Consider the following 23,666-nt stretch of genomic DNA (forward strand, 5'->3'; position numbering starts at 1 on the left):
ACATTAGAATTTGAAGTAACCAAAGACTAAAGGTTTTTACGCAAGAAAAATAATTTATTTATGATAGAATCACTTCATGGCACTGGCATGTTGGAATGTGGCGCTTACACCAAACCACTGGATGGGCCACAAGGGGTTTTAATACATATATGTAATATTCCTTTAAATATGTTTTTCTTCCCTTAAGGAATAACAAAAATAGAACTCCAATAGGTGGACTGACTCTATTGATGTATGTTTCTCTAAGCTGCCCTTAAGTGGCGGTCGGGCGCCTCGTCTAGGGTTGGGATTGTGACCTGGGCATTTTACAACAAGGCGTCATCAGCTGGGGTTGTGTGCAGCATGCTCACGTCGAACAACCTACGACTCAAAGTACACAAATTGACGGACGACACAACCTTGCTGCAAGATTATCTGAGGCATCGCGCACACACACAAAGTAAAGAGAGGCTTTTTTTTTTTTTTTTTTTTTTTTTTACACGGCCCACTTAGTGGATATCAAGCAAATGAATCAATGGCAATCTTTCCTGACGTTTGAAAGTTTGTCAACATGGCTGCAACCCCTGCACACCCCCCAAAAAAATATCCAGATCTCAAATAGATGGCATGGTGCTGCAGTAAGGCAGCCAAACTTTGTGATGCAAGGCAAACAAACTTGTTAAGTACTCTTTTTCAAAAATTTCAAAAAGAAAGCATCACTTGATGAGTGGTCAGAAGCAGCGATGCGTTTGGACGTGACGGTGACCAAGAGTGCGCGTCGCAACCTCCCGCCACCAGAGGGCAAGCTGACACAGTGGCGAAACGCCCAAAAAAAAAAAAAGTCTACCCCGTGAGCCGACCTTCGCGTGTCCCCGTTCGTCATCCTGATCCTTCCTGAGGTCCAGCGCGGAAAGGCAGTTAAAAACGAATAAACGTCTTTTTGTGGCCGCTCGCTTGTTGACATTCAGCTGGTGTAGACGAGGGGAAGGTCAATGGGAACGGCGGGGTCAGGAAGTGACGTCATGCACCAGGGCGGCCAATGGCGGCGCGCTGACACACAAACACTCTCGCGGGCGCACACACACGTTCGCTCCCGTCACCGGAAACCAAAACGAGAGGGAAACCTCCCGAGACCTGCTTCATGCTCTCCATGCAGAAATTCCGCAGGCATGATGAGGATAATGACGATGATGAGGGAGAAGATTTGTGCGCACGCATACTCATGCCAACACACACAAGCTTGTGCAGACATTTCTGTTATTTGTGTGTGTTCTCCATCACACGGGCAGTGTCTTGTTTGTTGTTCTTAGGATACACAACACATACATAATAGTGAATGTGTACGTCCTACTGGCACAAAAGACACCAAACAAGTTGGGGTGGCGGCGATGGGGGGCAATTGCCGCCTGACGTTGAATCCATTTGTGGAGCATCTGAACCAGAATTTGACATGTGGACAGGTCAGATGGATTATTACTACACGAGTTCCTGAAATCACATGACTCTTCATCATCAAGATCTTCATCAGGGCTCGTTGCTGTTATCCAGGAGAAAAGAATAAATGTTTACCCTTCTGGTGTTTTTACATACTTTTTACGTCTGACATTCCCACCGACCAAGTCGCGGGATTCCCGTCTCTGCTCTTGCAAACCCTCCCAGAGCTTCAATGAGAAACACTCCGACTCCAACCAAGCCAGGGACCATTTGGTTCAAAATGACGCGATTGGACGACGCAAATGGTCAGCCAGTGGTTGGAGCAAAGCCGTTAGCCGCTAGCTTATCAAGACTGGAGCGTCCTCACTGATCACCAACTATGCCTTGAATTTCGCCACCGTCGCCAGAAAGCTCCGTGACACGTCGCGCCAGAGGGTTTGTGCTTTTGAGAAGCTCAGCAGCGGACACCCTAGCCCCCGCGCTGGAAGACTTGCTGCCCTTCTTCTGAAGCAGGGCCATGAAGTTCTCGTTGCGGGAGCTGGACCGCTGGAGGTTCATCTGCTTGACGGGGGACGTCAGACTCTGGCGGCTTCCGAAGGAGTCGGAAGGCTCCTTACGACCCAGAACTTTTCGCTTGGATCTGGCCGAGAAGAAGACATGGATACTGTTGGGTGGTACCTTCACTCACGACTTTCATTTCTTGCGGGACCAGGCTGCCACAATACATCATCACTGTGTTAAAAATATGATTTAAAAACTCAAGACAAGGCTCAAGATGGACCTGCTCCTATTTTTCTATCTCATCCTCAACCTTCCTTCACGTTATTCCGAGCTATTTTCAGCATCACGCCGAAAAATGACGAGCTTCTGTTGCTAAGAGACCAGAGTTGCGTGCGCGCGCATGTGAATCGATATCTCCGCGAGGAAAGAAACGTGGACACGGCAAAGAAAAGTGAGAAACGGTCGCTGGAGCCGTTGCCAGGTAACCTCGTTCTCCGGCTGCCTCGTCGCAAAGTCCTACCGAGCCCGTCGCTGCCGGTCGAGCCCACCTGTGTATGATGGTGAACAGGTCTTCAGTGGTGTGTGTCGGAGGCGCGCCGGCCAAAAAGTCTTCGTCCGTTTCCTCCACGATGTGAAGCACCGTTTTGTCATCTGAACAGGATATCAAGTCGTCATCAAAATGATTCAAGCTTCAAAAATCAGAAGGGAACGAGTCCATCGCTACTTTCCACCAACATACCTGCCCCAGTCCCCGTGGCGGCACTTTTCCCTTCCGGCTCCGCTTGGGAAGATTCCAGCAGGGAAGCATGAAGCGAAGACTCCGTCAAAGCGTCCGCTCCCAAGTGATTCTCATCCTGTGTTGACATTTCAGCACTTATGCTAATGTTGTCTGGCGGAAAAGCGTCCCCGAAAGACGGCGCGCCCGGTGGGCTGTCAGTCGGCGTGGATTGGCGGTCTGGACCGCTGTTAGCTGATGAAGGAAGGAGCAGGACGTTTGGCTTCTTGGGCACGGGGGGAGGAACCTGGCGAGAAAAAGTCTTGAGGTCAAAATTGCCAAAGAAAGCTGTTAACAACCTTTGTTCCCACCTTGAGTTTCTTTTTGTCCGAGAGCTCTGCCAGACTGGAGATTGTCATTCTTGAAGGAAGGGTCTTGCTCTTGTCTTGGAGTTCCAGGGCCTCCTGGTTACTGCCAGGAGAAGGGAGGGAGCCTCCGTCCTCTGGCCCGAGCTGAAGGTCAAATTCCGGCTCCAGCATGGGGTCTTCCAGAAGCGGCTGGGGCTCCGGGAGGGGAGGCAGGTCGAAGAGGCACTGGGTGTAGGCGGCGTGTGCGCCGGACATGGAATTACAATCGGGGATCGCAGTTGGATTTGTGAGACCTTGTGACGGAGCTTTTTTGGCTTTGGGTTTCCTCATGACTTTGTAAATGTTGCCCAGGGGCACGGGACGGTCGACGGGCGATGCCGGGGGTGAGTCCAAGGCGAGAGGAGGGGTAGAGGACTGGGACTTCAGAAGCAAGTTGAGGGGGCGTTTTGGCAGAGGGGGCTTGACGGCGACTGGTGGCTTGGGTTTGGGTAGGGTGGCGGGCGGGCTGGCGTCGTCGTCTTCAAAGTCTCTGCACTGCTGTTCTTCCTCGATGGTGTCCGAGGCGCCGTCCGGGCAGTCCTCCAGATCGCCTCGGGAGACCGAACGAAGCCGAATTGTTTTCAATTCGTTCTGGGTGACCACGGGGAGAACCTGCGAAGAACCGGGGCTCATTTTTCCAGGCTTTGTCGCTGTGGATGTGTCTGAATGCCGTCTGCTCGCCTTTTGCTTTGGCTTGATGGACGACAGCTCCAGATGGGCATTGCCCGGCATCTCAAAGGATAGTCTGTACCTGGCGGCAGGATCCTTCGGGGACGGTAGTGACGATTTTCGCTCGGGAATCTTTGGCCGCATCTTACATGCCGACCCGCCGGACGACCCCGCTGCCCCCCCACCCGCTGCCTGACTGAGCGGCACGGTAGGGGTGGGAGTTTCAGACTGGCTGGAATAGCCGCTCGACGGGGACATGAGTCCGGGGGGCTTGAAGGGGGAAACGGGCTTGACCTCCGTTTCGGTGAGGAGGTGCGACGGTGACGTCGCCCTGGAGGCGGCAGGGGAGTTGAGCAACGACTCGGAACTGCCTCTCACTTTCATGCATTCAATCACGGTCGTGCCCGTCGCGGTGCTCGAGCCGGATAGAGACCTGGGAGATGAAATCAAGGAAAAACGTAAAGGGAAAAGAAAATATCCAGAGCAGCCAAGTCACAAACAATCCTACCTGTAGGGGTCGCTGCTCTTCCACTCTCCCAATTGCCAGGGTGAGGGCAAAGTTGGTTCTGCCTCCCGCTCTGGCAGGTTTGGAGGTCCGTCACAGCCTCCCGGGCCGAGCTCCCCGGATCTGGAGCTGGGCAAAAGAAAATCTGGCTGGAAGTCGGGGAAGTGGTCCCTGGGAATGTGCAGGCTCTTTGGCCGTCCGTCGCGGTGCAGACCGCCCTCATGGTGGATCCTTCCCTCAGCCTGGCCGAGGTTTTTCATCAGAGAGACGCTCCTCACCGGAGGCGGCGGCTTGCGCTTGGACTTCTTGAGTGAGATGGACCGCGAGCGCAGGCACAAGCGTGCTTCGGCACCGTAGTCCGACGCGGAAACGGAGATTGTGTCGGTCGTACTGGCGCTATCTTCTGAGCTCCCCCTGGGATAGAGGAGAGCGTAGTTGTCACCGAGACCCAAAAAGTTCTGATGATGCCACTGGTGCTCAGCAGACGTCACATTCCCATTTCCTGTGGCTGTGAGAGTCCCATCCGGCTGATCTGTGCCAATCTCAGTGAAGCAAAAGGAATCCGAGTCTGTGGGCGTGGAGAGAGAGCGTTCGCGGAACTTGAATGCGTTAGCCGCAGCTAACGAGCGCGCCGACATGCCCCTCCCCCTGCCCGCCTCGGCAGCCCCAACGGCGCCGCCTCTCCCGAAATCCGCCGTGGCCCCCTCAGTCTCTCTCCTCCTCTCCATCCTCTGCCTCCCGGAATTGTCTGACATAGTCGAGTTGCTCACGAGCATCAGGCCTTCCTGCGTCCCGACCCCCGTATGCCCGATGACACTGTGCTGTTTGGGCGGAACCGCCGGCCCTTTCTTGGCGATGTAGTTGTAAGGCTCGGTCCAAGCCCCGGGAGAGAAGGTGGAGCCTTTCGGTCCGTTCCAGTTGCTAGAGTTGGAGCAGACCAGGCCAGAGTGGTCCATGGTTCCCGGTTGCTCCACAAAGATATCTGCAAAGAAGGAGGGAACGTCAAACTTCATTCAGTTGAATTTCTCGCGCGTTCACACGCACACACCTGCGGGTGAGGTGCTGTCAAGGTTGGCGTGAATCTTCCTCAGGGTCAGGTTCTGCTGAGGGGTGTCCGTGACGGGCTCCAGGGAGCGGGGCTGGTGGAAGTGCGCCACTGGAGAGGGGGATGGGAAGGCCGAGTGCTGAAGGAGGTCCACACCATGGAATTTATCTCCGGCTCCTCCTCCTTCACCTGCAGACCAGACATGACATTTTCTTTCCCTGAGCTGAGATGTGGTATGAAAACTGAGCTCGAGTGGAGGCGAGAGCGGACGAGCGACAAAATATTCTTTTATTAGCTTCCATTCACTCTTCTTTCATCCCTCTTTTGGCCTTCACGCCGACACGTCTCTTCTCATGTGCCGCTTGCTTGCATCCTTTTAATTTTTCCATTTTGTTTTGCTTTCTTTCCCTGACTTTCTTCCATTTTTTGTTGTTTTTACTGTGAAGAAAGGTAGAGTAGCAAGTTACCATGGCAACAGCAAGGTGGCTGGCGGCTACCTGTTGGCTCGTGTACAGAAGAAGCGGAAAGGAGGAGATGGATGGTGTCCAACGGAGGCGCGCGACTACATGCAATGCAGCTGCCTCAACAGACCTGACCTTTTAATCCAAAAACGCTGGCGCAATGGGACCATTTTGGACTTACAAGCTCGCTTTAAATATAGCAGTCACACACACACACACACACAAGACCCATGTCCGCTACTTTCCTCACCTGCTGTGTTTTGAGCCAGCGTGCGTCTGCCAAGGTGCAAGCGAGGTTTCTCTGCGACGGGCGGTCTGGCACTCCAGCCTAACGGGGGGCGATCCGACTCGCAGGACGATGGAGATGGCGATGGAGACGGGCTGGCCAGGGACCTCAGTCCGAAGACTGACGTGGCTGTCTCATCCTCGTAGAGCTGCTTGGATGCCGGCTGGAGGAGGGGTGGATCAGATGGATCACCAAAAATTCCAAACTACCTTTTTTTTCCCAATGTGTTCCAGTTGTTAGCTGGGCTGAAGAACTTGCAAGCCCACCACTGCCATATACTTTAGCGTCCCGGACATTTTCTAAGTTGTCTTCCTTGAAGACGGAACAATGTCAGCTGCTGTCAAAAGGAATTTCGATCTAAGTCATCTCTCGGGACTTAAAAAGTGTAATTGAAATCAGCCCCATCAGCCGTGAACTTCACAGAGCAATTTAAGAGGCTTGCCAGTGGAATCACCTCAGTACTCAGGTCTCAGGACTCAGTCGCCCAGCTGGCTGCCATGGCAACACAGCTTTTTTTTTTTTTTTGGGTCCCCATATCGTGTCCCGGAGCAGACGCTTTCCATCTGGCTGCAAAGATACGCATGCAAGGTTTGATAAATTCCTAATGGAGATGTCACATTTCCATCCGGGAGACACTCAATTATTTCAATAAAAGCCTTTTGAGAGTGTGAATGTGATGTGGCTCCATGTGCACTGCTTCCACTTGATTGGATTTCATACTGAATTTATCATCGCACTGTTCCATTAACATTAAAGGAGCGAGCGAGGACACTCCGAGCCGGGGGCCGCGTGGCGTGTTTCTTGCGGTGATACTATTCAAACACGCTGACGCAATCCAATCAGCTGCCTTTACCAGAAAGATGAAGTCGGGGCGCTTGTTGCCGGGGGAGACGGGCGAGCGGCGGCCGAGGGAGGTGTCGTCGGAGCTCTGCGAGGGCGGATGTCGGAATGTCTGACCTGCCGGCTTGCCGTCGCACAGCTGCTCCTCAAAATCTGCACAGAGCAAAGAGACACGCGTCGTGTTAGCGCGACATTCCTCCACACGAGAACCCAAACAAACATGGACACACGCTCACACACACACGTTTAGCATCAATTACAAGGCTCACTTGAACTCCTTCAATGCATTTTCAAATCCGGCAGCTTCGCAACTCTCATTCTTTGTTGCTTTCTCCACTTTCCGTCTCTCTATAGCAGTCTTGCCTCGGCTCCTGCAGTTTAGAGTTAGACGACTCCCCCCTGGCCTTTGTAAACAGATTCCAACCCCCCCCAGCCCGCCTTGGTCCCCCTGTCCCCCCCTCACATTCTCTCTCACACACACGCGCACGCACACACACATGGCCACTCCCCCTCACAAGCCACCAGCCAAAGCTTTCCCCCAAAACATACTCCTGACCCAGTCTCCACTCATCCCTTAAAGCCCCTCAGTGCACAACACACACACGCACACACACACGGAGGTATAGAGAACTGGGTTAAACTTGCTTCATACGGATTCCATACTGGAGGTGGTGTGGTTGCTAAGCAACACAGGCAGGGGGTTGGGGAGTGGGGGGGGGGGGGGGCACTTGAGAGCGCTGAGTTGGCCAAAAGTTTTTTTTGTCAGCGACTGTAGGTGCTGATGGCGTCTCAATCTGCTTTGAGCCTTGCGGGGAAGGAGCGTTTAATGAGTAAGTTGACGCATGCACACATGCACATATGAGCTAGTCGACATTTTGCGCTGTCAACAGGGTGGAATTGATGCTCAGGTGGGCTGGCCCTTTGACCTGAAGACTGTGATGGGGGCCAACTGGAAACTGTTCTACAATAGCTGCAGCCAAAACGGGGAACTTCCAGTGAATGACAGTGGTGGAGAAAAAGTTTTACAATGACAACAGAGTCTCGTTTTTTTTTTTTTTTTTTTAAGAATCACCAAAAAATTGAAACAAGGGTGTGTACAATTTTCTTACTGCCATCTTCTGGGAGGAATCATTAAATAAAAAAAACAACACCAGTATGTGTGTGCGTGTGTGTGTGTGTGTGTGTGTGTGTACAGCAAAAGCATTCAGCAAGGAAGCCAGACATCGTCGATAATAATAAGCGCCCGGGTGCAACGGGTCACCCTTTGAAAGGCGCAGAGGGGAAATGGACACAAACAAAGCCCCTCGTTCATCTTTGTCTGTGTACACTTTTTGTGTACACGCTTGGCTTCCCTCCACGATGCGAATATATGGACGACAAACAGTACTTTTTTTTTTCCTTTTGCATTCAAAGAGCATTGCATTCACAATCACTGGAATGACAAGATGCGCCGCACTGCTATAAAGCACTAAGATTGTTCCGGTTGCACACATGCCAAGCGATCAAATGAAGCTAGCACCGAGAGTTAGCATTGGACGGCCAATGGACTCACAGCCCAAACGCTAGCTTGGAAAATATGGACGAGTGAAAGCCGGGTGACCAATTTAGTCGTAAGCTCTACCCATAATGACTTCTTGTCTGGATGTTGCTACCGGCACATCACGCTCATCAGGCAAAACCACTCGCATAGTTCCTCGTGGGCTGTAGCAAAGCACTACTTTTGCTTAACATATTTCTTGACACTAAAATCACACAAGATGAAAACGAAGCTGTAATTATGTCAAAATGAAACTCTGCAGTTGACTTCAAGACATGGGAAATATTTCAATCAATCAATAAATAAATAAATAAAAATAGGTGTGCGATGCAACCTTTGACTGTTTATCGTGGGAAATATTTTTTTAATAAATAAAAAGATAAAAAATGAAAAAAAATTGGTGTGCAAGACAACCTTTGATTGTCTATAGTGGCAAAATTTGTTTTTTTTTTTCCCTAAAAAAAAAAAGCCATAAAACAAGGCCAAGAGAACTGATTAAATTTCTTGGTTCACGTGTCAACAACACGGGCACCAGCAGGGGTGCAGTGGCCATTAGGAAATTCAAGACAACTCCCAAACGGCTAACGGCTGGTTGATTCCAAGCCAACACGACCCAGCAATTTGGTTTCAATGGGCCCCAATTTGTCCTATTTAATTTCCAACACACACGGGCATCTTTTATACAGTTCAAGAAAAACAGGACGATGAATAAGGAAGTCTGCAAGCATGACAAGCGCACCGACCGGCTTGGCCACAATGGGTAAGACAACAAAAAGCAAGTCTGCAAGTTGCAATATGCATTCACGCTTTACCTGATCATTGCTTATCGTGCGACCAACAAATCATGAAAGTACAATGTAGACCGTTACAAATGTCATAATGCTGAGCCTCGCCACACGGGTGAAAACAAAACCCGCGGGCGCATTCAGATGCCGCCGCAAGTCAATAGGTCACCCCATCGCTTCTTCCCATGTGGTCTCTACTCGATAGCCCGGGCTGCTTGGGTGGAGGCAGAGGGCGAGAGAGCACGGTGACGATAAAAAAGAGAGAGGAGCAGCAGCAAACAGATTTTCACGCTGAAAATCTCTGGAATAAGGAAGAGTGACAGCCACTGTCAGTGGGCACTTCCCGAGCGCTATGTTGGCACACTGGCGTGCGTGCGCACGCACACCTGCACGTACACACCCTATCAGAAGCTTCAATAACAAGGCTGCATCATCTGCAGTGCCCCCTGTATATGCTGAGAAGCGCACCCACAGCCGCACATTTTCAATGTGCCGCATGTAAACAGAGCAACACGCATGCCCACGCATGCACGCACCTTCCATCCAACAAACCGCGCTCGCTCTTTCTCCATCCGTCCGTACCTTGCAGTAGGCTCTGGAGGTTAAGCTGCGCCTGCTGGTGCAGCTCTTCCACACACTCGGGCCTGCTCCACGAGCCAAACACGTTCACGCTCTGTTGCCATGGAGACCTGAAGCGGGCCGCGCCATTGCCGTGGTCGCAGCTCCCTCGCCGTCCTCCTCCGGCGTGGTTGTGACGGTGGTTGCCGTTGCCGCCGTCGCTGCTGCTGCTGCCTCCGCGCCTGACACTCTCCACCTCGAGTCCGACGGTGGCTGCGGGAGGCGGGAGCAAGTGATGGATGCGGTAGAGAGACGGAGAGAGAGAAGAGAAGAGAGGGTGGGAAATAAGATTATTGCGAGTGAGGCTAGCGAGAGAGAGAGAGAGAGAGAGAACAAGAGAGGAGGAGGAGACACAGAGAGCAAAGTACATCAAACGCTCACAATTTCCATAACTAATAGCCAGAGATTACATAACACCGTCGTGTGTTGTCAGGGAGAACGAGGAAGGAAGGAGAGAAGATCAAGGAGGGAAGAGGGGTGTGGAACGGACGGAGATAGAAGAGGAAGGTCACCAGAGCACACAAACTAGACAGACCATGTAAGCTGCTGTCAACAGCAACATAGGAAGACAGCCCCTTCACAAAATGAATGTTGCCATACCAACGTGCCGATCTGAGATGTAACTGACATTTAGTGATGCTGCCTCACAATTAAAAGTACAGCGGATCATGTTGGTAGGAAAGCCTGTGGAGGCTGTTAATTAGCTCACACACACGCACATAGATGGAGCAAATGCATCCACCCCACGTCTGCTGGCTGAAAAAAAGGCCACTCAGGGATGGACGTGTGGTATGGCCGTCTCAGCACTGTCCCCTGCTGGAGAGGCGAGTGTACTGTCACTATGGAAACCACTGCCTGCCCTGAGGACACTTTCGTTCAATAGTTAAAAAAAAAAGCATCCCCGTCATTACATTTATCACAAGGCACTAAAATCGAGGCAGAATAGTTGACCATTGTCCCCAAGTTGATTACAATTATACTGAGACACTATTTCTTCATAACACACCAACGTCATGGACACGGCGACATCACATCAAGCCACAAATATTTCCAGAGGTTTACAAAGGGATAGATACAAACTCTAAATTTAGCATATACTGTATTTTCTGGCCTATAAATCGCTCCTGAGTATAAATCGCACCAGCCATAAAATGCATACATAATAATCGCATCGGAGTACAAGTCATTTTCGGGGGCTTACCGCGTCATTTGCAGTTCAAATTATTCCACAGGACTAGAGCGCCGTCATGCGGTTTAGTGTGAAAATAGCATGCGAAGTGATATAACGTGTTAATAATTTCACATAAAAGTTACTGCTGTCTACAAATCTCACCCCGGCCAAACTATGAAGAAACTGTGACTTATAGTCTGAAAAATACGGAAAGAAAATAATAATATAATGAAAAATTGGTGACAGCTGCATGGACACAGAAAAAAAAAATGTTACAAGAATAAAATACTATTTTTTTTAGATAAAGTTGTACTAATTTAAGTCAAAATTGAATGAGAGAAGAAAGGAATAATCTAACAAGTCGATAATCCGACATCACTGTCATTATTTTACACCAACGAGAGTTCTTGAAGAAAAATGCCTTCGAGAAAAACAAAACAAAACGGTAGACCCATAAACATACATACGATATCGGTCTGTATCAGTGACACAAGCGACACCTCATCGGACATTCTGCAGAAGTCTCCACGGTCGTACTATACGGGAGACTTGACGGGAAACGTGGCCCCATGGACTTCCTGGAGATAAAGGCCAACCGCCGCGACATGGCAGAGGAAGCCCGTGTGGAAATTACAATGTCACCATGAACACAAATCACCAGGTGTTGTGTGGGACCTTGACAAAAGGGAGCTTTCTATTTTTTCAGTGGAATTCAAGCTAGAAGCAAGTCGTTTTCAGCTCACACAACTATTAATCATGCCGTGTGAAATTCTACAGATGCGCATGCCATTTAGAGGCGGCAAAGTTTCTCACACGTTGTACTTGAGTCACCGACATGATCAAATGAGAAACAAAACCATGCTAAATGTCGACAACTGGCAGAGAAAAAAAAAATCCTCCTTACTTCCAGAATTTATCAATGGCTGAAACTCCTCTTTTTCTTGATTCAGGTAGATAATCTTGGTTCCAGCTGAGTAACTACAGAATTTAAATAATAATTAATCAATAATCCATTGCACACCTTGTTTTTGAAATTGCACAAATTACAAATTATTGTCGACATGTCAGCCTCTCATCAGTAAATATTTTCGCAACAGTTAACATTTTTTGTTGTTTTTCTTCCATATGTTACAACCCAAACGAGGAGAAAAAACATTTGATTCATCCCAAATAAATAAATCAACAGATAACTCAACTTCAAAAATATCAATCGCTGCAGCTCCAGTTACTTGCCAGGTGTAATGTTATGATTCATTTGTTCATTGCCTGCGTGAAAATGTCTTGTGTGAGTTGGAAACGCAGAAATGCTGCGGGATTGAAAACTATTACAACCACATTGTGACAGACACACACACGGATAAACAAATTGCACGCGTTAGGTGATGCAGCACCAACAACAACCACCCAAGTAGTGTGCACGCATGCGCACCATTTGTGACATGCATGCACACTACTTGCATGTTCCACTTGGTGTCACATTCCATCGCAAACCATTTGTGCTGCGAAATGGAAACACTTCATGACCTCCTTTCCCCTAGCAGAAATCCACACAAGGGTTCAACCCGCGCATCTCCGACCAAAAGCAGCAGTCTCCTAAAAGTCAACCCGTCAAAGTGTCGCGTGTCGGAATCATCACAAACAACTTGTGGATGCCTTCCCGCCCCTTTCTTACCCGGACTGGCCCACAAACGCCGCATATCCCTGCAGAAACACGGGTGCATTGATGTGAAGGGAGCGCCACATGGTGGGGGGAGGATAAAACCTCATTCCCACCTAGAATGAAAGGAAATCCTCCTCCTCCTCACAAGATGTTCTAAACACAAACAAAGTAATGAACACTAGCCCAATGAACACTAGTTTAGCTTAAATGCTAAGAAACAAAGTGCCAGAAATGCGCTAACAAAACTATCATCACAAGACTTCTATTTGAACACAAGCGGAAGCAGCCCATGCAGACAGATAATAAAATACACATATGCACATCTTCTTTATCCTCTGCCAAAAATGACTCGTATCACTTCAGCTTAATTACGACCATCTTCTCTGTTTCAATTCAACATGTGGCACGTATGAGCAAGTAGGCTGATAAAGCGCCACAGAAAACTCCCCAATTCAATTCAACATTGTTCATTAGCACTACGGTCATACTTGTTTAGCACAACCAAGTGAAGCCCACAAGATAGAGGCAGAACACATTTAAAACTCCTCAATTTACACACACGCATCATTGGGAAGACGCCAACCGGCCACATCATGCAGCGATTGTTGTTGTTGCGCTAATGAGACAACACAAGCGCGTTTGTTATCAGCTGGTCCGGGTGCCGTTCCGTTGACCTGCGCGGTTGCCACGGCAACAGCAGCCGGAGGTGCACGCCTCTCCGCTGTCACACTACTTTGTCTGTTTTTTTTTATTTTTTGCCTTGCTCTTTGTTCTCTGTCGGCACTGTGTCCGGGTTGACGTCATCTTCATCATCATCATGAATGAGCCTGTGGCCATATTTCAAAGTCGGCTGTGGAGGGTTGCGCTTCCCATCGCGTCAAGGTCAAAAAGTGTGAGGATTCCTCGTACACGATACGCATGCGCACTCTGTGTGTACTAGTTAACATCTTGTGGTTCCCTCACGGTGACTGTAGCACACACTTGTCAACTAATGCACAGTTTTGCCTCACTACTAGTTAGGTTCTAGCGCTTCACTAGTAATGCGTCAACTGGTACACACTGACAAAGCATTTGAGCATTTAATTAACATCCTAATAGTGCACTGAACGGTCCATGTACTAGTGTGTACTTTGTAAGATGCACTAGGGGAATGACTAGGGTAGTAGTATCACAATTTGTTCACTAATCTGATATTTCTGCACACGAGATTAACAACTACACGTTACCAGTGAGGCCAACCGCGTGCAACTAATACGGTTATAATAAATTTTGACTGGTTAATGTGTGGTGCTTTATACGTTGCACAAGTGGTATGTTGAAGTTTGCAGACATGTCATATAGTGGTGGTGTGTGTGTGTGTGTGGGGGGGGGGGGGGGGTGATTAGAAAGGCACAAGAGCTGGATTGTCTTACACATGAGGACAAAGGGTGGACTAGTACATGACTAGTATATCAAGTATATGGATATGCGTCTCGCCTGTTTCTCAGCCACAGCGGGCTTACCGGCGAGCTCACGCGGGACGAACCCGTGCAGCCCATTAATCACACGCAAATGGGCACGCATGCACACAAGCCTGCTTCATTCTTGCCTCGGCGGCTGACTGATTGACCCATTTCATCCCAAAACGACGGCAAGACGGGAGCAAACCCGGTGACCGTACACGCTGCAATTACTGTGATGACGTGATAGAAGCTGCGAGTTTGAGTCGGACACGCCGGATCAGGTTCCATGTATGCAAAAAAGTACCTGTTGCCGATTTGGGTCTGTGCCTCCCTTTGGGCCGCCTTTGTGGATTGCCCGCACTGTTCTTCTTGTCCCAAAACATCACGGATGCATTCCACGACACGCACGGACCAAAAATCAAGACTGAATCTTGCGTGGCCCTCGTGCCAGAGGCGTCACATCTGTATCCCCTGAGAGGATGTGTGTGTGAGGAGAAGGGCGAGCGGCACAGACAGAAAGAGGCGCAGAGAGAGTGTGTGTGTGTGTGTATGTGTCAGTATACCTCGCTTACGTGAGCTGTTGGCTAATCATATGTTGGGTGTGTGAGAGCGAGAGACAGAGAGAGAGAGACGGAGAGAGCAAGAGCGAGATAGAGCGAGAGAGAGAGCAGTGGTTGCATTGATTAGCATCCAGCCAGTCGCATCCCAGCATCCGCAGCTCAATTGATAAAAGAGGCAGGCTGGCGAGAGCCAATCAGAAGACGGCGAGCGTGAGTGTTGGAGCGAGGCAGCGCGACACATGAGGTGAGGTGGGGAGGGGGACTGGGAAGGGGGGCACGACCCAGCTATTATGGGATGCTGAAGGAGAAGAGAGCTGGGGACGTCTTAAGCTGCACTGGCACATTTTATTCCCAATTTTTTGTTTAATAAATTAACCAATCACTTGATGTAAAAAAATTGTTAAATATATAACAACCATTTCATTTATTTTATTTTATCTACAGTAAATGAATTTATAGAATTATTATTTAATAAATGAAGAGGAAAATTGATTAATGAATTCAATTTTTGAAGAAATAAAGTATGAATTCATTATAATGGATCGTCTAATTCTTAAATAAATGTATAAAAATGTAGTGAAATGAGCTGGATTATAAGCACCCTAAATGTGTTAAAAACAATTCTTACTATTAATCTTTAATTTTAGAACTTCGATTTTAAAATAAATTTAGCAAAAACAAAATCAAAAAATGAGTAATTCAGCCTACCATGCATGTTGTTGGGATGTTGGAAGAAACCAGAGTGCCCAGAGAAAACCCACGCAGGCACGGGGAGAACATGCAAACTCCACACAGGGAGGGCTGGTGGTGGAATCAAACCCATGCCCTCTGAACGGAGAGGCGGACGTGCTAACCAGTGCTCCACCGTGCCTCTCAACTATAACGCGAATATTTTGAATACATATATATTACTATTGTAGCGGAAAAGGCAAAAATGAACAATACATATTACAATGTTATTTTGCTTATCATAATTTCTAAAACTTCTGGTTGAAACCCAGACTATTTAAGTATTTTTAAATATTTGTTTGCTCATGAAGGTTTAGGAGCATGTGCATCTGTACCTAATAAAGTGGCCAGCACTTTTGCTTTCCTCTATGCCAGAACTGATTTCACCCGCTCACGCTAAACAATAAGTCAGCCTCAAAGCCGAGGATACATAATGACAAAAAATATATATCTCTCTCTTCAAATCCAATACGGGGTCAGCCTCAAATTTGAAAATATTCACACATTCCTCATGTGCAAAGCGAAAGGGTTAATCCTGGCATCTGAGACGCCGGTGGACACTCAAGTAAACTCAAACGCAATCACAAATAATCTCCTTCTCCTGAAAGGCCACAGCAACAGAGTTCGGTGTGCTCATTCGCTTTAAAAAAAAAAAAAAAAAAAAGTGAGAAAGAACGCAGCACTCCATTCGTCCTACCTGACTAATGCTTGCCCTGGAAAGCTGCAAAACACAAGAGGGCATTGAACGCACCCTTCCCCTCTCACGCTCTCCCTGCAGTGCGCAGGAAAAAGTAGAGGGGAGGTGGGCTGGTGTGTGTGCTTGTGCGCGTGCGTGTGAGGGGGGGTGGGGGGGGTCTGTTTTTGTTCTGCATGCTTGCTAATAGGAAGCAGACTTTAGTGGAGGTAGCCGGACAGGAGAAGAGGTTCGTGACCGCCCTCTAGTGGTAAGTGAAACAATGACTCAATGTTCAAACTGAACATGATTATGTAGCTTTGCCGTTTATTAAAAAATCATTTAGATACAGTTTGGTCGTATTTAACTTTGAAGTAGACATTTGACAATTTATTATTCAGAAAGGCAGAAAGTTATAATTGAACTTTTTTTGTGCAATGTAAGTCCACTACACGCTCAAGGACGCACACAAGCCACTAACTTGACTGGCCTCTACATTTACATCATGGGGAAAACATCTGCTTTTTGGACAATTGGCCTCCTCTAAACCCCCACCCAAATCCTCCCCTCCACGACCGACCCCCCCCCCCCTCCCTTTTATTCGAGTGCCACGGGAATCTTCTCCCAATGAGATCATATAAACAGAAGTCTCATGACTTGTCCGCGTGCGTGCATATGTGTGTTGAACATGAAAAAGCTCTGGCCGGAAAATAGGCGCGCACTAAACCTAAGTTTCTGCAGCCAAAGAAAGTTCGACACGCGCACACTTCCTGCTTTCTACCACTATTGTTACTCAATCGCTCCGATCCGTGCCGGGTCTGTTTTCATTCGCAGCATTCATCACCATAGTCTTTGACTGAGGCATTGACTGACAGTGGGAAAACGAGATGCCGGGCAAAAGGAGAGGGGCAAACAGGAGGGGTTATCCAACTGGGGAAGCTGACGTTGCCATGGGAACCTGACCCGAGATTTCATCGGCAACGGGGCCGTCATGGCTACAAGTTGCCACGAGGATCGGACCTGGCAAGGGGGACGCAACGGAGGCCCGATAAATCACTTTTAGGTCGAATTCCGTTGAGGCACACAAACAACTCAATTTGCTTCCTGTTCACATTCTTGGATTGCTCCCAGCAGGAATATGGCCACAAAAAGTGTGTGTGTGTGTGTGTGTGTGTGTGTGTGTGTGTGTAATAGCGTACATCTTTTAGCTTTTGTTTTATTTTGACCGCCCCCCCAAAAAAAACCCATCACTTGGATTTCTTTTTTCACATTGTAAAATAACTTTTTTTTTTAAATCTACGGAAAAAATAATGTTTTTATCTTTCTGAAATTTGTTTTCGTCAAAGTTTTTGACTTCATTTAAACTTTTATGCTTTAATTAGACACATTTTCTGATCTTTTGTCTTTTGGATTATTACACCTGACAAATAGCCCAAATTACAAATAAAAAAACATAACTAATAAAACCTAGTTTACATGAAAACAAAATTCAACTGAAAAGGAGCCGAGCGAAAAATGACAGAAAATTGTATTTCCCCCCCCAAAAAAACAGTTTTGTCTTTTTAAGGATTTGGCTGCAACAACGAGGCGCTCTATTGGGGCCACGCATAGCATGATAGCCTTGTCCACATGCTTCCTGTTACGTTTGAGCTCCCCTAAAAAAAAAATCCTCCTTCTTACTTATACTGTCATTCTCCCCATGACATGCACACACGCACAGCAAACAACAAGGCGCTCCCCGAAAGGAATATAACATTTTGCAAGTTTTCTAACTGCGATAACTTTTGTGTGTGCGTTGCTGCTGCCAAGTTACGTCATTGCGCTGCATATTTGTTTCGACATGTGAAGGCGGCAGAAGGGAGGTGTTGGACGAGTGACGCTACAGATGATCTACTGATGATCCATTTTAACCCAGCGCATCTTGTGCCCACTCTTAGTGGGGCCCACACATTTTGCTCTGGATTTTGACAGCACGCGCAGGAGGAGAGCGAGGATATTTTCTGTTCCATTGCAGAAAGGCACACCCGCACAAAATGTCAACGTCCGCGCCTGCAAGTTCGAAAGGCAGCTAGCTATGTTTTCTTTTATCTCACTCTCCAGCTACATCTGGACTCAGTTTGGGGGACTTTCTATTACTCACACGCGCCCGTCAAGCTAGAACAGAAACATGCTTGCTGGTGGCTGAAAAAAGTTGAATTCTGGAACATTTGCCAGCAAACATTATAGGATGTGGTTGTAATATTGGCCGATGCAAAAGTAATGCAGTGAACCCCAGCTTTTTTTTTGTGCTAGTTGTACAAAACAGTACACGGGTCCAATTTTATGTTGCGCAACTTCACAGGAGTATCAGTGGGTTTATTGTAACTGATGCTCGTTTCAATTCTGTAGGTAAGCGTTTCCGTTCTTGTAGGTAAAACAAGGTATGTTTGAATTTGGCTGTTTAATTTATATTTTTGTGTAATTTATATGTCTGAAGCAAGCACTCTTGGCTTCTTTTTGGAGATGTGAATTTGACACATACGTATCCGGAAATGCAACCTTGATTGACAGACAGCTGAACAGGTGGATTAAATTGATCCAAGCGGAGTGTGAAGGAAACTCAAGAAAACTTGTATGAGTATTCATTTGATAAGAATATTTATTCCATTTCCCATCTATCAAGTTTGCAATTGGACTTGTCAACACTGAGAATAAAGTCGCCAACAAACTTTTTTTGTATTTGTCGTACCTGTGTGTGTGGAGGGACTCTTGCGGAGCATCTCGACCAGTCGGCCCAGTCTGCCCTCCAGCTCGCCGGACCTGAGGCAGACGGACGCCAGCTCGCCCTCCAACTCCTCCAGGACGCCCAGCGAGTGTCGGGACAGGTCCGAAAGTTGGCGGAGCACTGAAGCCAGGGTGAAGGCGCACACGTCGGCCAGGTCCGCAAACATTCCCGACGTCTTGACTCCAACGCCGGGCTTGCACAAATCCCTCGGCAGGACAGTGCGCTTGCAGAAAGGCATCGTGGAGCCGACCGGACCCGTGCAATGATCCAAAGGAACAAAACTCCGCAGGTGGTCAGGTTATATCACCGTGCTGCGTCTTCTGCGTCTCCCTGTGGCCTGCGCGCGGACTCATGCTCCAGGACGCTACGGCTGGAAAAGTCCGTTCGGGTTGAGTTCGGTTCGGGCTTGGCGTCGTGCGTCCTCATCGTCGAGCCTCCTCACTCCTTCCTCAGATCTACTCGCTTGTTGCCCCAAAGCCTTCTCTCTGTTGTCTGCTAGAGAACATCTTTGGAGTTCCGCTGTACTTTCAAAATTAAAGCACAACCCAACCACTTCCGGCTTCAAAGTGGACAATGCTTAATTTTAAAATCTGAACATATGCCCTTAGACAATATTCGAGGTTACGTTCAAGCGTTCACCAAAAACAATGCTCAGTTGTTTTCGAAATGCTTAAAGATAAGGAACAAGTCCTGTCAAGTAATTGATGCCCTTGCTCTGAGGTTCACAATTTTCTTCAAGTTATCTATTCAGTTTCTTAACACAACGATGAATTAAATACTGTGGAGGAACTGCCCCAATACTACGAGTCAAACATCCACGTGATGTGAGTTCAGTGTTAACATTCGCATATTTCTGCAGGCGACCCCCCCCCCCCCCCTTTCTTCAAAATCCCCACATCTGGTCATCAGCACAACCCCTTGGGCCCCCTTCAGCAACCCCTCCCAGGCATGAAATGGCCCACCTCAATGTTTTTTGTTCCAGCGGCTCTGTTGCGCACAGAAGAGGCAAGAATTTAAAAATCAACATGCAATGGAAAGGCATGTTTTGAGTTGTAACCTATTGAGTTCTTGAATGAAGAACCCTACGTTACTTTGATGGAGCTTCCAAAGCGGAGCCTCCCATGTTTGACAGGAACCTGGCAGCCTCGGCCAAAGGGGAAATCTACAACACTCCCCCTGAGGCATTTACAAGTCCATTAAGCAAAAAAAAAACCCAAAAACTATTAAGCTTTTTTTTTTTTTGCGATCCGTTAAGCACAACTATGAGAACCCTGCAAAATCATACACGCAGTTTGCTAGGCAATGCTTCGGCCATTTTTTAACGATTGACTCGAGTTGTTCATCAGGGACAGACGTTCTCCTGCTTTAGCCACACATTCTGCTCTGTGTAGCAATAGCATAACGATTTGGTTGACATTAGTTGCTGTTTTAAAGGACTTGCTTGAGAAGCAATAAACCCGTCTATTCAATATGCACACAATTGCAGGTGATGTTGAGGAGGCGAGGCTCCAAAAGGAAGCGCTTGCCACCCGCTGCAGTGGACATATGGCGCAGTGATGACTTGGAACGTAGCGTGGGGAGAGAGTGAAAGCGGTAGAATGAGCACACTCGGTAGAGGTGGCTGTGTTGACTGAAAAAAAGATGCATTGGGGAGAAAGGGGGGTAACTTAAAAAAAAAAAAAAAAAAACAGAATCCACAAATGTTTTGGATCTAACATTTTATTGTGAAAACCAGGTGTCGTGGCCGGCCATCTTAACTGCTGCTTTGCTTGGCAGCCAGCCTCTTGTCTCTTTCCTCGGCAATGGTCAGGCGGATTCCCTTCCCTCTGGGCAAGGACACCCACGGCTTGTTGCCCTGGAGACCAGCAATATTTTCAGTGTTGACATACGTGCATCAAAACTCCATATCAGAGTTCGTTGGCAACCTCGCCTTGTTTCGGATTTTTAATCAATCGTTTTCAGTCTTCCGTGAAGGTTCCCCGACTAACGTCAAATAAGCTGAAAAGGTTTGAGAATTGGTGTAATGCTCAGCTTGTGTTTTAAGTAGCAGGAAAATGACGCTTTTCAATTTCCATAACAATGCTAATTTAAGTTAACCTATCTATAGGGTTGTAACTTGCATATTAGCATTGAGCTAGATGCCATTTATTTGAACATTAAAAAACTAGCGAACACTCACTTTGCTTCATCGTAAGCCTATGGAGCAAGGAAGCTGCGACAGTGGAGTAAAAATACTTTGATAAACACCATCAGATGCAAGCCCATTCAAATGCAACGTTCTAGAAAGTTTTGCCAATGATAAACGAGCCTTGAGGGTATTTGAGGAGCTCAGAACTTCTTAGAGGATTGATGAATGATTTTTCATTACTTTCAAAACACAAAAGTCATCATCGCTCCACGTGACAAGTGTAAATTGACGTTTGGGGGGCTGCCATGACCTTACCTTGCCAATGACAAAAATGTTGGACAGCCTGGTGGCAAAGCTGTTGCCAGTGCTGTCCTTGACATGCACCACGTCAAAGGAGCCAGGGTGGCGCTCTCTGTTGGTGATGATGCCAATCCTGCCCAAGTTAGCACCTCCGGTCACCATGCACATGTTACCTGTGGAAGGAACAGGGCAAAACCTTGTGAGCTGACCATCCACCCAATTGTGCGAATGCCACAAGTGCCCGCCCGAACCTACCGGTTTCAAACTTGATGAATTCGGTGATCTTGCCAGATTCCAGATCAATGCGCACCGTGTCGTTAGCCTTAATGAGGGGATCGGGGTATCGAATGGTACGAGCGTCGTGGGTCACCAGGTGGGGGATGCCCTTGGTGCGGACCAGGATCTTCCTCACCTTGCACAGCTTGTACTGCGGCAGGGATAGCGCAGCGTCACAAAGAGGAGGCAGCTGGTCACACAGGCACGCCGTCTTCTTACCTTGGCCTCCTCGGCGGTGATGCGGTGCACAGTGAAACGGCCCTTCACGTCGTAAATCAGACGGAAGTGCTCGCCCGTTTTTTCGATGCTGATCACATCTGACGTTGAGAAAAAGAGTGAAAGTTGGGATGAACTTCACAGACTCGGTACAGACAGGAAAACATTCTGAATTTCATAATGTGATGCGGGGCTGGCAGCTTCTGAAGGCTGCTCAGCTGTCCACCGGACTCACCCATGAATCCAGTCGGGTAGGTGATATCAGTGCGGACCTTGCCGTCAATCTTAATGAACCTCTGCATGCAGATTTTCTTCACCTCATCTCCGGTTAGGGCGTACTTGAGGCGGTTCCTCAGGAAGATAATAAGAGGCAGGCACTCCCTCAGCTTGTGTGGACCGGTGGAGGGACGTGGAGCCTGAAAGACAAATCACTCTCACAGAAACCACACTAAAGCATACGTTACTGTCAGGGGAGGATACTACTTACAAACACTCCAGTGAGCTTGTCGAGCATCCAGTGCTTCGGCGCCGCAACGCGCTTCAGGTGCTTCTTCGGTCCTCTGGCCTAGGCAATAGCAGTGACGGTGAGCAAAAACAATCCTAACTATTGCGCACAATGGCTCCTTATTGCCACTCAACTCTGCCACTGTACACATTCAGCTACTTTGCTAATCCACAATGAGCTGTAACACTATAAAAACGATTTAACATCGAAAGTCGATAATTTATCTCAGTGGGGTACTTAGTTATTAATGTACAAAATGTTGCCGTAGCATGATTGACATAGTAGATTACCATGTCGTAAATTAACACGTAATTCAAACATCAGAAGCCTCAAGTTATTTAAATAGTTTTTAACATTGAGACGCGTGGTTACACGCGCCCGGTCCAAATCGTTTAATGACACTAGCATAGCAGGTAGCGAGCCGAGCTGCGGCCTGGACCGGTTTAAGAATACGTTCATGAGCACGACAAAACAATGGTCAATAATCACATTACGCTTACTTAGTATAATGCTAGATAAACACGCAGGCATTATTAAAATCGCGGTGGAGTGAATCCGCTAACTGTCGCTTTTCTGACTAGCATTGCAACAGTGAGGCTAACGCTCCGAACAGACGTCTGCCCAAAGCTAAAAATCTACATCGATGGACTCGTATCTTATCTGCAATATAGACGCTAACATTATTGTAAGATGTCATATTTTGAACTCATCTAATAATGTTTGTTGAAATACAAAGCATTAAAGTGATGTTTGACGATGATTTGAGAAAAGAACAACACAGATTTGAACCCACCATGTTGAGGTCTGCGGGGGAAAGGACCAACTCACTTCCGCTATGGCGTCATAAAGCCGCATACGGAACAGTCGGAGGGTCAAAATGCTTACAGTCGAATGATTGCTGTAGTCATTGCAATTGAGTTTAGCATAATTAATCAAACATTTAATTAAATTATATGTAAAAAAAAAAAAAAAAAAAGAAGTATGTGTATATGTCATGTTTGTAATTTTTGGCCACTTCAAGATGGACAACAGTTCCCCGGTGTGTGCGACCCTCTTGAAGTTTTTTTTTAATTATTATTGATTGGTGCGTCACTGAGGGATTATTTGTGTGTGCAATGCTTGTTAGATTTGCAATATAAAGTTGGAGGTGCAGAAACCCATTATATGGATATCGTATATGGAATTTAAAAATAATTTAGAGACCAAGGATTATTTTCCTACATCCTCCAACTCGTTTTGAGCACGTGAATTTTGCCGAACGGCGACTTTGTTTCTTTATTTTATTCATATTAAATGTTTTATTTTCGCTGTTAGAAGAAACAAATGAAGTCATCAATAAACACAAACCAATAAATATTATGAGTAGTAGTACAAACCATCAAAATTATAGAAGATAACACTAGATGGCGGCCTCTATTCACATTTTGAAGTCAGGTAAAGGTCAAATTTAACCGTGAGCT

The 23,666-nt window shown here is 47.5% G+C and overlaps 2 protein-coding genes and 1 non-coding gene across 4 annotated transcripts; all 3 read right to left on the bottom strand.

Annotated features, from left to right (window-relative positions):
• Nucleotides 1-33: 33 nt before the first annotated feature.
• nhsl2 (NHS-like 2) lies at nucleotides 34-20,430 on the bottom strand. Of its 2 annotated transcripts, none has more exons than XM_037260861.1 (10): nucleotides 18,746-20,430; nucleotides 9,747-9,995; nucleotides 6,856-6,995; nucleotides 5,967-6,165; nucleotides 5,259-5,444; nucleotides 4,214-5,192; nucleotides 3,001-4,138; nucleotides 2,654-2,936; nucleotides 2,463-2,565; nucleotides 34-2,053 (listed from the first exon to the last, which is right to left on the bottom strand). In XM_037260861.1, exons 1-10 carry the CDS (start codon nucleotides 19,017-19,019, stop codon nucleotides 1,777-1,779), a joined length of 3,828 nt encoding a protein of 1,275 aa, XP_037116756.1. In that variant the 5' UTR covers nucleotides 19,020-20,430; the 3' UTR covers nucleotides 34-1,776. The 2 variants fall into 2 exon arrangements, with proteins under 2 accessions (XP_037116756.1, XP_037116757.1); XM_037260862.1 differs by lacking the exon at nucleotides 18,746-20,430 and adding an exon at nucleotides 14,360-14,743.
• Nucleotides 20,431-20,482: 52 nt separating this feature from the next.
• rps4x (ribosomal protein S4 X-linked) lies at nucleotides 20,483-23,065 on the bottom strand. Its single transcript, XM_037260878.1, has 7 exons — nucleotides 23,000-23,065; nucleotides 22,189-22,266; nucleotides 21,937-22,117; nucleotides 21,705-21,802; nucleotides 21,465-21,636; nucleotides 21,225-21,382; nucleotides 20,483-20,636 (listed from the first exon to the last, which is right to left on the bottom strand). The coding sequence occupies exons 1-7, from the start codon at nucleotides 23,000-23,002 to the stop codon at nucleotides 20,535-20,537; spliced, it is 792 nt and encodes a 263-aa protein (XP_037116773.1). The 5' UTR covers nucleotides 23,003-23,065; the 3' UTR covers nucleotides 20,483-20,534.
• LOC119129761 lies at nucleotides 21,106-21,175 on the bottom strand. The gene has a single exon (XR_005099302.1). It is a non-coding gene; the product is annotated as a small nucleolar RNA SNORD61 (small nucleolar RNA).
• Nucleotides 23,066-23,666: the final 601 nt, after the last annotated feature.

The sequence above is a fragment of the Syngnathus acus genome, chromosome 10, assembly GCF_901709675.1.
Source record: "Syngnathus acus chromosome 10, fSynAcu1.2, whole genome shotgun sequence".
NCBI lineage: Eukaryota > Metazoa > Chordata > Actinopteri > Syngnathiformes > Syngnathidae > Syngnathus > Syngnathus acus.